At 58.7% G+C, this 13,877-nt stretch overlaps 1 protein-coding gene across 6 annotated transcripts in view; it reads right to left on the bottom strand.

The window, feature by feature from the left end:
- Positions 1-13,877, bottom strand: part of OSBPL1A (oxysterol binding protein like 1A) — a 79,089-nt gene that overhangs the window by 11,523 nt on the left and 53,689 nt on the right. For all 6 annotated transcript variants that reach the window (XM_036418647.2, XM_045574218.1, XM_036418650.2 and 3 more), the window contains 2 exons: positions 6,869-6,944; positions 177-311 (listed from right to left, as the gene is read on the bottom strand). In XM_036418647.2, the coding sequence (XP_036274540.1) occupies positions 177-311; positions 6,869-6,944 (211 nt within the window). The remainder of the gene's footprint in view (positions 1-176; positions 312-6,868; positions 6,945-13,877) is intronic.

Genomic DNA, 13,877 nt, shown 5'->3' with positions numbered 1-13,877 from the left:
GGACGGCGGGAAGACACAGAGGACACCAGACACACCGACTGTCCCATGACATTCCCAGCCGCCTGCTGGACGTCATGGGACTCTGTCCGTGTGTTTGGGGTGGGGCGGGCAGGCGAGGCGGGAGGCAGGGAAGTCTCGGGGCCTCACCAGCCCGCCCGGCTCTCGCCTCCACCCACCTGCATCCTCTCGGCGGGGTCGGAGAGCGAGCTGGCCTTCTGGATGAGGTACGTGTGCTCCATGTACTCGCTGAGTCTCTGCAGGAAGCTCAAGGGCTCGTTGAAGATGACGGGCATGGTGATCTTGGACAGCTCCTGTGCAGAGAGAAGCGTCGCCCGCTGCTCACACAGCCTGCACCACTGTGCGCACAGCGGCCCCGGAGAGGAAGGCCGGGAAGCAGCGCCTCCCAGAGTGAACAGGTCCTCCGAGCGCCGGTGCGTGGAGCTGCTGTCCCGGGAGCTCCCCGCAGGGAGTCCCGGCTCCCCGAGCGTCTGCTTTGGGTCGGGGTTCGGCCTCGGGATTACCCACACCATCTGCTGTGCATAATTCTCCAGAATAAACATCAGCCTACACTTGAAGGACAAGGAGGTTTTCTGTGCATCGATCTACTGTACGCTGTGGAAGGGACCAGAAGGCTCCTGCCCATCCTACTGAATTACACACTCCATGTCCACAAATCACTCAGTAACTGGGCAGGGTTCTTGGACCTGATTACAACCTGTTCACTGCCGGTGGCCTGCACACGCCAGCAGGTCCTTGAAACAACTCACTAGGCAACAAATTATCTTGGTATTCTCTGGAATGTTCTAGTACTTTCCCAGCTTTGCACCTACCCTCCTTCCCTTTTCCTGGGAGTCAGGTCCTTCCTGAGCCTGCGGACTACTGACAGTTTGAGTGACTGCCCCAGCTCTGACGTTTTCCCGACCTGCACAACTAAAGACAGCACAGCCTCCACAGAACCAGACCGGAGCCACAGAACCAGACCGGAGCCACCCCTCACCAGTGCCAGGAGCCGACCCAGCTGCTGAGAGCAATGGCGGGACCCACGCAGCCTGTGGGAGACAGTGTGCGGCTCCTCGGAAGATAAAGCTGGAGCTACCACATGACCCAGTGACCCAGGCCAGGCTGCAGCCCAAGGGCACATCCCTGGTGCTCGCAGCACGCCCCCGGCTGCTTCCTGGCCCGCCTGCTCACGCGAGGACTGTGTCTCTGGAGGTCACGTGTCCTCAGGTCCTCTTGCTAACAAACCACACGGTGACATTCCTGGAGGGGGGTCATCCCTGCATCGCCCACTGCGCCCAGACCTGGGAGCCCACTGCCAGTGCCACCCCCCCACCCCTCTGTGGGTTCCTGGGCCACAGAACTCATTCCGTTGGGCACTCAGCACAGCGGCACGTTCCCACCCGCACGGGGAGGCCAGCTCCCTGACTCCCAGACCCTCCTGTTTAAGATCCACAGCAGTTCCCCGGGCCGGGCCTGGCGAGGCGGGAAACATGGGTTACAAAGCACACGCTCCAAACACAGCCTGTTTATAAAACACGTTGTTTATGGACACGAAACCAGCACCAGACGTCACGGCACTGCGCTCACTGTCTCTAGGAGTCTCAGAACAGCACATGACTGTCTTCCTGGCACTTTTCCGTCTCCTCCGAGCTCCCTGCAGTGAACACCTATCATCTTCCAGCCGGGGTCAACCAGAGGTCATTTCAAACCTAGTACTTTCCGCCTGGGGCACGGAAAGGATGGAAAGCTAACCCCGCACCACAGCAGCGGTGCCTGAACACATGCGCACATGCATACATGCACATACATGTGCACACACAGAGACACGTGCACACACACACACCAATCATAAAGCAGGCACGAGAAAAGCAGTGTGAGTGGCACAGAAAAAACAGATCAAGGACGTGTGCATAGGCTTGCCCAGCCCCAAGCTAAGACTGTGAACAGGAGGTGGAAGGTGGCCCCAGGGCAGGGGCTGGGGGGGATGGGAGGGAGAAACAGGAGGGGGGACTGTAGGGGGAGCAGACTTTGAGCCCTGCCAGGTGGAGACTACTGCGGGCAGGTCGTGGTGGTGTCAGAGCTACATTCATGTTTCTGAACTCACACGACAACAGGCAAGACGGCAGACTGCACGTCATGGGCGTTGCACCCCAAGGGCACTGCATTGTCCACAACCCAGAGGCAGAGGGGCTGGGAGGCTGGGCAGCCGGGCAGTTGAGCTCTAAGAAGCCCTGAGCACCTGGGCCTTCAGCTGGGAGGGAGGGTGGCTCCACCTGGTGTCCGGCCAGCAGGGGTCGCTGCAGCCTGGCTGGTGCCCTCCATCCCAGACCATGACCTAGCCCCAACCCATTCTTCACCTGACCACTTCCTGGTGATCACATGGCCCCACCCCCTTGTTTATGTCACTGCTTCTGGCTGTTCACCTGTCCATTCCCACACCCCTTCTCCTGTTTTAAGTCACACTGCCAGCTCATCAAATGGCTCCACCTCCTCATTTACATCAGCACTTCCAGCTGTTCACCTGGCCCTCCCCCTTGTTGACATGACCACTTCCAGCTGTTCACCTGGGCCCTCCCCTTCCTTCCAGAAGCCCCACCCCCTTGTTCATTTGACCAATGAGACACACTGGCCAGGCTGCATTGCTCCTCACACAGAGGGGTGGACTTCCCAATCTCTGGAAGTTGTATTAAGTACCTAAAACAACTTGCACACTTGAGCCACATGGCCTGGCCTTGCACGCTTTGGTGCCTTGCTGACTCAGCTGGTGCGGACCCGCGAGGGGCAAGGAGACACTTTCCTGCCGGTTCTGCACCTGCCCACCTTCCCCAGGGAGAGGCATGTGGGAAAGGACGCAGACCTGGAGCTGCAGTGGGGTGGGGAGGGGTCCCTGGCCAGGACGCCCTCTCACCCGCACGGCACCCCAACAGTGTCTCCCCCTCAGCGAGCACTTTATGGTCCTCCTGATGTTTTTAGGGGAAGACGTCTGCATTTCTTTAATGAACAAACCCTTCCCATTTCTAAATAATCTCCCTGCTGCTGTGCACAGCAATGCAGACCCAAGGAGAGAGTGAGCCCGAGTCCCAGGCTGCTCGGGGGTGGGCTGGGGCACCCCCGCCGGGAGCTGTGGTCTGGTTTGCTCCATGTCGTGTTCTGCTCGTCAGCACCGCGTGTGCTCCCGTGGGAAAGGCATGGAGGCTGGGTTCCGGGAGAATGTGAGCTAGGGCAGCAGGGAAATTAAATATTCATGCCCTGCAACTCTACCCTGTGACCCAGCTAAGAGCCACGGCTAAATGCACCCACCAGACGCATGGCAACCAGTGCTGACGCTGGAGGAAGCCTCAGTGCGAATGCTCATCAGCTGACAGACCGAGGAGGAGCGGGGAGAGTGCTGCTGCGTCCCTTGAGGACCAGGCCCGCGGCTCGGCCAGGAGGACAGACACGTGTGACGTCCAGCGTCGCCACGCCCAAGGCGCAAACGCTGAGCCTGGGTTCTGGCAGGAACTCCGCTCCTGGGCTGAGTCCAGGCAGGTCCTTGTGGGGGCGTGGCCCCAAGCGAGGGGGGCTCCTGGGGCCTGTGCCCCCGGGAGGAGGAAGCTAGGGAGTCCTTCCCTGGCCCCCGACACCCCACCTCCCACAGCTCCCTCGGGGACGTGAGGTCGCCTCTCACGTCCAAGGGCCTCAGGCTGCATTGCTCCTCACACAGAGGGGCGGACTTCCCAATCTCTGGAAGTTGTATTAGTACCTAAAACAACTTGCACCTGCGGTGACCAGCTGCCCTCCCCCCCGGGGCAGGGGCAGGTATGGAAGAGGCACCCAGGAAGGAAGAGCGACGGAGGGGGGAAGGGGCGCTTGTGTGTGACCCCAAGCGGGCCCCTGGGTGCAGCCGTGGCAAACCGGGGAGGGGCTGACAGGACAAGGGAGGGGGGTTCCTTTCCTCACGGCCCCTTGGGCTGGAGGCACCTGGCCCTGCCCGGCCAATGACTGGGACGCGGGCGACAGGGACACCGCTGGCGCCTGGCCGACAGTCTCCACAACCTCTCACTCGGGGCGTCCACGGCCCAGCAGACGGCCCAGCAGGCTCGGGCAGAGAGCTCCGGGAACACGTTCCCACAGCTCCTCCTGCAGCTCACCTGGAGCCCCGCCCCACCTGCCACCCACCCCCTAATGTGACACCCCTCCCAGCTGCACCCGCGAAGGAGTCTCCCCTGAAGAGTGAGCACCTGGGGCAGCGAACGACGCTCAGACCCACCTGACGCCTAGTCAGGCCCCTTCCCCTCGCAGAGGCCCCGCTCGGAGGGGGGGGGGGGGGGGAGGTAACCCCGCTCAGGGGGGTAGGTAACCCCGCTCAGAGGGGGAGGTAACCCCGCTCAGGGGGGGGGGTAACCCCGCTCGGGGGGGGGGGGTAACCCCGCTGAGGGGGGGGGGAGGTAACCTCGCTCGGGGGGGGGGGGGGAGGTAACCCTGCTCAGGGGGTGGCTCAGGTGGGGCCTATTTCAGGTCAGCGTGGAGGCAGGTGGCAGAGGTGCTGAACGTGAACCACTGTGGCTTCTTCCGCCCCTGTCTCTCAGGTTGTCTTTAGGGACCAGGCTCCGTTCAACCTGGACCCTCCCTAAGACATGGCCTTCAGGAGGGGCCGTGGTCACAATGACTTCGCAAGCTTGTCTGACTCCCAAGGGCCGTCCACTCCAAGGGTCAGCTGGCGGGGTGTGGGGTGGAGGCCTGGAGGGAGAGGGCGGCGTCTGCATGGAAGGAATGAGCTAGTTTGGAAGGTTTGAAGGGAAATGTTAAAGCTTGTGCAAAGATAAAAGCATTTCGCCAAAAAACATATCAGCAAAGCTGTGTCTCAGGGAAATCATTCCGCTTTCCTCCTCAGCCTGTTGTCCAATGGGGGGGGAGGGAGAGCAGCTCTTAAACTAGGGTGGGGACTTGGCCAAGCTTCCCCACTCGTCTCCTAGCAACCAAGATGCCCAAGACCTCCAGGTGACCAACCTCTGCAGGTTGGGTCTCCCAGTGCTTGCTGTCAGCGCCAGAGGGAGCCCTCGTTCAGCTGCCGGCTTCCGATCACAAAACCATCTGATAACAATAACTCTCTCTCCCTCTCAGGAAAGAGTCAGAGAACTGAATGATATTTCTGGACAAAAACACGGAACGCCTACTCCCATCTGTTCTATTAATACGAGCAACTGTGTTACCCTGCAGCCTGTTCCATCAGAACACAACTGTTACTGAAGATCCTGTCTGGTTTTAGCAACAGGCGGCTTTCATCCTCAGAGAGCTAAACGCAACTGAAAACCCCATTTACAAACAACATTTCACCTGTTAGGTTAACGCTTCCACACACGTTGTCCTGTGTGTTTTCCTCACTCATAAACGTATATACTCGAAGCAAAGGAGCATTTAGCAGTGAAGTCTATGGTGGCCGGACAGACATCGTGAACGGCCACTTTTACGTGCTACGGTGATAGCTCAGTGCGGGGAGTAACTGATAAAGGCTTCAGAGCAGCGAGCTGGGTGAGGGTGACACTGCGGCTGAGAGGGAAATGCTCGTCAGCTCCGTGGAGACGGGTGCTGGCCTCAGGCGTACACTGGCCAGGCTGCCGGCCCCTCGTCTGCACACGTCCTGACGCTCCCTCACAGCCCGGGCAGTGACGGGTGCGGGAGGCGGCCTTTCAGCCACCGGTTCCCGCAGCGGGTCCACTCGCTCGCCCCGCCTGCTGGGCCAACGCGGTCCCCGCCACAGCGCGTTTACAAGGTTTCGGAAACGCTGACGCCGAGGACCAGAAACGAATGTTAACTGTGTCCTGGAAGCGTCATTTCCCAAGAGATGGAGATGGCCAGGAGCACCTCGCTGAGGGCACACACGAGGTCTGTCTGACGCGCCCTCACAGGCCTGAGGAGGGCTAGTGCCCTGCTCTCCTCCTTGGTGTGGGCACTGAGACCGAGCTCTCTGCTGAGGAGACCCCCAGACAGTTTCATAAATGACCCCCTCGGCCTCTCCATGCGCCTCACCTGCACAGACCCCCCTAACGCGTCCTGCTCGTTAGCCACAAGCGGTCCCACAGACATAGACGGAGGGGCCGGGCCCCAGCGGCCGAGTGTAGCTGGGTGCCCTTCAGGCATCGGGGTCAGAAAACGTTCGTTTGAAGTGCCAGCCCCTGGGACCCACGCGTGGACCGGCCCCCAGGACTCAGGCAGGTCCGAGGTCAGCCCCGGGCAGAGGGCAGGGCAGCAGGGAACGCCGAGCTGAGCGCAGCCCCGGGGGAGGGTCAGGAGGACCACCATGGAGGGGTTTGGAGTGCGGACACTTCCCAGCACAGGGACACACCCAGAACTGCACGCAGGTCCACAGCTCAGCACACACAGGCATGGCATTTTCACCCTTCTCGTGGGTCAAAGGTCACACAAGCAGCACAGGGAGAACTTGACCCAGAACGGCAGCCTGACTGACAGACTGTGGCGGCTGTTGTACGGACGTGCAGCCTAGAACCTCGGTCCACTGCCACCCCAGCAGGAGGCCACCTGCGGAGCCAGCCCAGCACAGCGAGGCCACACCTGTCAGTGCGGCCTGCGGGAGCCTGCTCCGTGCGCAGGAGTCCGCGGAGGGATGCTCCTACCCGTGGGGTCGGCCTCTCCAAGAGGGTTCTGGGTAACTGGGAACGCTCCCCGCCTTCCCCATTTCCCCAGGAGAAGCCGCAGCAGAGCCACGCTGACGGGCAGAGGGCCGCGCTGTCAGCAAGCTGCACGCTTGTCCTGTTTGACTCTGGGCAGCTCCCGTTGGCCTGGCTGTGACCCCCCCCCCCACCTTCCACAGGAAGCATGCGACTCCCTGTCACCCTGGGACAGGCCGTGGCCTTCCCGATGCACTCACCATCCCGATGCACTTCCGGAGGATGCTCCAGATGCTGAAGTCGTTTCTGGAAAACATGGGGGACGGCAAGCTCGTTCTAGAAAGAAAAGAAAACAAGACTCAGTTGTAACGCCCCTGACGCTGGGAAGGAAGGTGCCGCACAAAGTCGGGGCGGCGGGGGGAGGCAGGGGTAGAGGGGGCCGATGGGAAAGGGGGGGGCATCTGTGATCTGTGATGCTTTCAAGAATAGAGATCAACTCTAAAAAGAACAACAAAATGGGACACAGACGGGGAAACAGGGTGGGTCTGGGCAGAGCCCTGCTCCCTGCCATCGCGACCCCGAGGGTCCCCCCGAACCAGTTCCTGAGCTTCCATTGATGTCCGGGTTCTCCCTGGGGTCCGCCGCCCGGGCCACCTCGGGGTGCCGTGCCCGCCCCCCAGGCGCTGCGGACCCGCGTTAGGTGGAAGATAGAATTGTGCGCCTGGAACCTGTATAACTTTGCTTGTCAGTCCCCCAATGAAGTCGGAGAAAAGGAAAAAAGAACTAAAACAAAGGCCCTGACAAAACAATCAAACTGTCGGTCCCGATGGTCCAGAAAATGCTCATCTCCTGCCGACGTATTGTAAAGAGGCGGAGGAATGCACGTTCTTAAATTCAGCAGCAGATTTACAGGTGTTAATTATTTAAACGGAACAGGATCCATTTCCATCTCTGCCGTCTCTCCTGCTGCAGAGGCGGCCCTCCGGAGGAGTGAGACAGACAGGGGAGCGAGCGGTGACCACACGCCCGGGCAGACTGAGGGCGAATTCTTCTCGGCCGGGGCTCTCTGAGGGCCATTATCCTGGCTCTGTGCGCCCTTTCTCTCCGCAGAGAGCACCCGCCGTACCAGGGCGAGTGCTGTCCTGGCTCTGTTCTCAGCCAGACAGATGGCACAGCCGGCCCTCGGCCACACAATCGCTGGGTTTTAGCACAAAGCCCATCGCTGCTGTTTTCCCACGTGACACAGCTCCGTGCGGTCCCACAGGCTCCGGCCCCAGAGCCGGAGACAGACCCAGCCGAGCCAGCTCATTCGTGCAGGTGCCCCACCAGCGCGTGTTCTGGAAAAGACGTGCCGTTCAGGTCTGGGGGTGCTATGGGGCGGCAGACACTATGTGCAGCTCGTCCTGGGGGGGCCCGAGCCGCAGCTCACCAATCCGCCTGCGGGACCCCAGCCCCCGGCCCTGCTGCAGCGCCTCCAGGTCAGACACGGGCGAGGCCCTGGGCGGCTTTTGCCACTCGGACCGGGCCCAGACTTCCAGGCAGGAGCCCAGAGTCTCAGGTGATGGCAGTGAAGACACAGTGGGAAAGCCTTTCTGCCCTGTTATTAAATAGCTCTTCGTGTTCTTCATTTCAATGTCACATGACCTGGAAGAAAGTGCTAGAACGATTCGGTCCAAGTAACATTAAAAAACAAATTGACTTCAGTGAGGACGGGAAAGAGAAACATCTATGATGAGAGAGAATCTTGGATCAGCTGCCTCCTGCACGCCCCACACTGAGGATGGAGCCAGCAACCTAGGCATGTGCCCTGACCGGGAGTCAAACCCTGACCTCCTGATTCATAGGTGGACGCTCACCCACTGAGCCACGCTGGCCAGGCACATTTTTCATTTAATTGAAATGATGAAAGAGAAAATCCCAAATTTAATTTTCTTGTGCTTCAAACATTCCACTGACGTTATTAAATGGTGTTAGAGCTGACCTGCAGGCACTCCTACCCCAAATCCCTTCTGAGTGGCTGACCCTCTCAGAGTCAAAGACTCGGTCTGTCAGCAAAGGGACTGTGAAGGCAACACCAACGCTCGGATGTAAATGGGGCGGCCAGGAGCCTCACTACCCTTTCCCTGCCTCTGTCCCATCTGTTCCCTCTGGACCCGCGCACACGCCCACGGCCATCCCAGGTCAGGTCTGTATCTGCTCCCGGCTACGTCCCCCGCCTGGCCCAGTGCTCTGCACGGAGCTGGCCCTCAATGCTTCAAAATAAACCGTTCATCTAATGTCCATTTAGGATGAAATGAGCTGCTGGGCAGTCACGGCCGCTGGTGTTCTTTTCCTTAGGATCAAGGCTGAGTAAACCACCCCACAACACACTTATTAGATAAAATAACTTCCACAACTTGAACCTCAAAAAGGCCATCTGCCTCGAGAGGATGTACTAGTAAGACGAGTTGTTCTCGTGGAGAGAGCCTGATGGAGCAGCCCTGTCGGAGACAGGCGAGGGGCAGGGCCGGGGTTAGCCTAAGGGTGGCACAAGGAGCCCCACAAGAAAAAGGAACAGGGGGACGCTGGGACACCGGCTAGGACCTGTCCCTGCAGTGCCCGCCACTCCCTCTAATCCGTACGGACTGGGTGTCCCCTGCCCCCGAGGGACAGTTCCTTGGAGGAGCTGCATTTCCGGTCCTCCCGCCTGTCACACGCCCCTTCCGCGTGTTCCTGACGTGTGCATTTCCCTCCGGTCCCTTCCTGGCTGCTGAGCGGACAAGAGCGTCTTTCCCAGAAGACGGCGGTTCCCACAGCATCAGACCGACCGTGCACCGGCCTGGAGGCAGCCGTCCTTCCGGCAGACAGCAACGCCGTCGCACCTGACGGAGCGTCACGCAGCCGTCTCCACTCCAACGAGAGGGCGTCGCCCTGAGGAGCCTCCAGGGAAGCCGAGCACCTCTCCCCGTCCCTCGGACCCCCCGCTGCGCACAAGATGGTGGGGGGGTCACAGGGAGAATACGTCCTCCAGGCGGCTTTGCTGACCATCTGTGGCCCCGACCTGGACAAGGGAAAACTCACCCAGCCCGGGGCGCTCACGTCCACGGGAACCTGCCACGGGGCCCACACTGGGCCCAGCATGTGGGCCTCGGCCGTGATGCAGACCACGGGGCTCATCCCCAAATCGCTGCTTCAAACCCCGCACAGGACGGCAGAGCAAAGGCTGGGGCAACATGGAGCTGTGTCCAGGCGGGCCTGCTGCTCGGGACGCCTGTGAAGACTGTGGTTTAGGGAGAGAGTGGAAGCTCTGAGTCGGAAAACCAGGCTTGTGTGCGCTGCCCTCCTGGCCGAGTGACCTGGGCCGAGCGACCCAGCTCCTAGGACAGAGGATGGGTAACTCCGACCCACCGGTGACTCCCTATTCTGAGAGGCAAAAGCCTCAGAGCTTGTGCTTCTTATGCACCGACACTCCGATCAGGGTGTGAGCTGTGGCCTGTGAGGCACGATCACCTCTGCGGACAGCACCGTCTGCTCAGCCTCGAGGGGACCAGCACCAGCCGCCTGGAGGGCTGTGAGGCGGGGTCAGAGCAATGCTCAGAGCTTTATCCGAGGGTCACCGTGCAGACGCCGACCAGAGACTCACGCTGATGCTCTCGGCCCTCGTGGCCGTGGGACCCTCACTTACGCTGTCTGCACCTCAAGGTGCTCCCCACCCGATGCCGGGGCACGGGGACTCCCACCTACCAGGTCCATGTTGAGCCGCCTACTCACTCACCCATAGAAACCTCTGAGAACATGGCGGCCCCAGCTGTGCCCCCGACACCCCAGACACCACCCTGTTCTCCCCGACACCCCAGACACCACCCCCTTCTCCCCGACGCCCCAGACACCACCCCCTTTTCCCCGACGCCCCAGATACCACTTCATTCTCCTGTGCGGCGGCCCTCCGCCTTTCTTCCTGTCCACAGGCCATGTCACTACTTAGGTCAATGTCTTGGCATCTGCCCTGGCTAGCCATGTATGTGCCCTGCATTGACATTCATGTGTCCTGCACTTGGCATGTGTGTGTCCTGCACTTGGCATGTGTGTGTCCTGCATGTGTCAGACGCAGTGGTGTGCTTCCTGGCTGAGAAACAGGATGTGTAGTCCATGAAGTCACTGCCACTCTGACAGGAACAGCCTGAAGGATAAACACTGTGGCCTCAGCAGGTGTGGCTTAGTGGATAGAGTGTCGGCCTACAGACTGAAGGGTCCTGGGTTCGATTCCAGTCAAGGGCACGTGCCCGGGTTCTGGGCTCAATCCCCAGTGTGGGGCATGCAGGAGGCAGCCAAACAATTATTCTCTCTCATCATTGATGTTTCTATCTCTCTCTCCCTCTCCCTTCATCTCTGTTAAAAAACACACAATAATATATATATATATATATATATATATATATATATACACACACACACACACACACACACACATATACATACATATATATATATATACTATAACAAAACATAAATAAATAAGAGCCCATGCTCTCCTGTGTCTTTAAAAACAACCATACTCTTGGCACTCGGAGTTTGCCCGAGGTCCAAGTCCTCACAGGCCCGTGTCAGGGTGACTCAGCAGCAGTGACAGGGAGGAAGCGTGTTACGTGATACATGTGTTGGGAAGGGTTGTACGTGAACAACATTTTCTCTGAAGATTTAAAGACACAGGACACACCTGTAGAACAGCGGTCGACAACCAGTGGCCGTGCAGTCCGAAAGGTTGGCGACTGCAGCTTGGAGGACTCTGTGCCTTTAAACAGTCACGCCCGTCCATCCCCGATGCATCCTTACAGATGCTGTGGTTACTGAAAGAGGGCGATGTCCGAGCCAACAAGCAGAGCAGCGGTCGGAGGAGCTCTGTGCCGAGGCCAGTGCCCTCGGTGAATTTTCGGTCGGCACAGCTCCAATGGGCATGTTGGTCACGGCGAACCCCACGCCGGCCCAGGAAGACTGTGACAAGGAGGCCGGGGAGAAGGCAGTGCCGAGGGCGGTCACACAGATGCTGTCCCCGTGCCGAGACCTGTGTCCGTCCTCGCGGAGCCAGACGCCGAGCACGGACACACCGTCAGTAGACACGGAGCTCCGCTCTGGCACGCCGAGGAGTGTGAGTGTGGAAAGCAAACGGGAACCAGGAACTGGGATCCTCCACGGGACTCAGAGAGCCGAGGCCGTGGGGACGCACAAGGAGGCCTCCCTCTCTACGCGGGAAGCGGCCCTCGGGGCAGAGGCGAGCAGAGACCAGCTCTCACCGTTCGTTCGCCGCTGACAGGCAAGTTTACAGCCGCTTCCGAGGCAGCCACACCAGTACTTCCAGTAGAGAATCAGCCACGTTTCCCTTCACCGCCACAGAAGCCAACCACAGGCTTCGTTCAATGTGGGGCGAGTCTCCCTAGCTGACATTCACTCAGAGAAATGAGGTCAGTCAAAGGCCAGCCTTCCCCTCAGCGTCCTCTCGCCCGCATCTCAGCTTCAGGGGCCCCTGAACCTCGGGCTCCACTGTGAGTGAGCAGACAGACAGCAATCCCACCTTTGCTTAGGGCTTTGGATGTTTCACGAACGCCTGACTTTTACTAGATAGCTACATCACGTGAGCACTTGGCATAGATCATCTCCTTTAATTATCCGAGAGCGGAGAACGGGTCTGAGGACCCACCAGGAAAGCGAGCAGCGTCAACACAAACCTGACCATGTTTTTCAAATTAAAAAAATAAAAACAGATGACCAGGTCACACACCAACTTAAATCTACTTAAAGATGCACCGTGACACCTCAAATGCATGCCATGGTCACTCAGGCCCACCCCCTGCTTTTCTAAACATCACTAACACTATCCTATCTAATAAAAGAATAATATGCAAATTGACTGTCACTCCAACACAAGATGACCACCCCCATGTGATCAAAGATGGCTGCCTCCATGTGGACACAAGATGGCCACCACAAGATGGCCACCAGCAGGGGAGGACTACTGTGGGCGATCAGGCCAGCAGGGGAGAGCAGTTGGATGGGACCAAGCCTGCAGGGGAGGGCAGTTGGGGACATTCGGGCCAGCAGGGGAGCAGTCAGGCGTTATCAGGCTGGTGGGGGAGTGATTAGGGGCAATCAGGTAGACAGGCAAACAAGCAAGCAGTTGGGAGCCAGCAGTCCTGAATTGTGGGAGGAATGTCCGACTGCCCATTTAGGCCCAATCCTACACGCACACACACACACATATATTGATTGATTTCAGAGAGAAAGGGATAGAGAGAAATATCCATGATGAAAGAGAATCATGGATCAGCTGCCTCCTGCAAGTCCCCCACTGGGGATCGAGCCCATAACCAGGGCATGTGCCCTTGACCAGAATCAAACCTGGGACCTTTCAGTTCACAGGCAGACGTTCTATCCACTGAGCAAAACCGGCCAGGGCACCAAAACTATTATTAATTCAAATGACTGGCTATTAGTAACCGCCCATCATAAACACAAATTACTCATGACGCAATTCACGGGCAAGAGGGATCAGGTACCACTGAAAACATTCCTGCTCTAAGATGAAACTCGTAAATTACGTGTGGCATCTGCTGTTTGTCTGGTCAGAAAAGAACTTTATGAAAAAAATAAATAAATAAATAAAACTCATGCCCGGCTGGTGTGGCTCAGTGGGTTGGCCCAGAACTAAGAGGTCCCCTGTGAAGTGGAGGCTCGATCCCAGCAGAGGGCGTGCGGAAGGCAATGATTCTCTCAGTGTTGCGGTCTCTCGCCCTCTCCCTTCCTCTCTGAAATCAACAAAAAAGACAACCACTGTCAAGTGCTTATGGGCGGGGCCTCTCCCTGGACATGCGGAAACTGCTGGTATCTGGTTTGTTACCTAAAACCCTCTGATCTTGTCAAAACAAGTACAAAGTGAGACATTTTGTTAACAAGGGGCAGGTCCACTCGCATCAGCAGTGATCGTGGGCTTGTCTCCAGCAGAACCAGAGTGGAGGCCGACGTGGCCAGAGCCACGGTGCAGGAAACGGGACAGAGGGACACGTTCTGCAGATGTCAGACAGAAGCCACCTTCATAAACGGCCCCCTCACAGCCCTACCCCAGGAGTGCGTGTACCAGGACAGTCTGCATCCCCAGGAACCTGCTGAGGGCTTCCCTATGCCCGCCCCAGCGCCTCAGGCACGCGGGCTGAGACCGGAGAGTGCGGTGTCCGTTCCGTCTGGCTGACCGGGAGCAGTCTCTGGGATGAAATCACCCCGGGGGTAAAAGGCACGAGT

Source organism: Pipistrellus kuhlii, unplaced genomic scaffold, assembly GCF_014108245.1.
Source record: "Pipistrellus kuhlii isolate mPipKuh1 unplaced genomic scaffold, mPipKuh1.p scaffold_m20_p_6, whole genome shotgun sequence".
Lineage (NCBI taxonomy): Eukaryota > Metazoa > Chordata > Mammalia > Chiroptera > Vespertilionidae > Pipistrellus > Pipistrellus kuhlii.
Note: the sequence above shows the minus strand (reverse complement) of the source record. Positions and strands in the feature narration are given on the sequence as shown.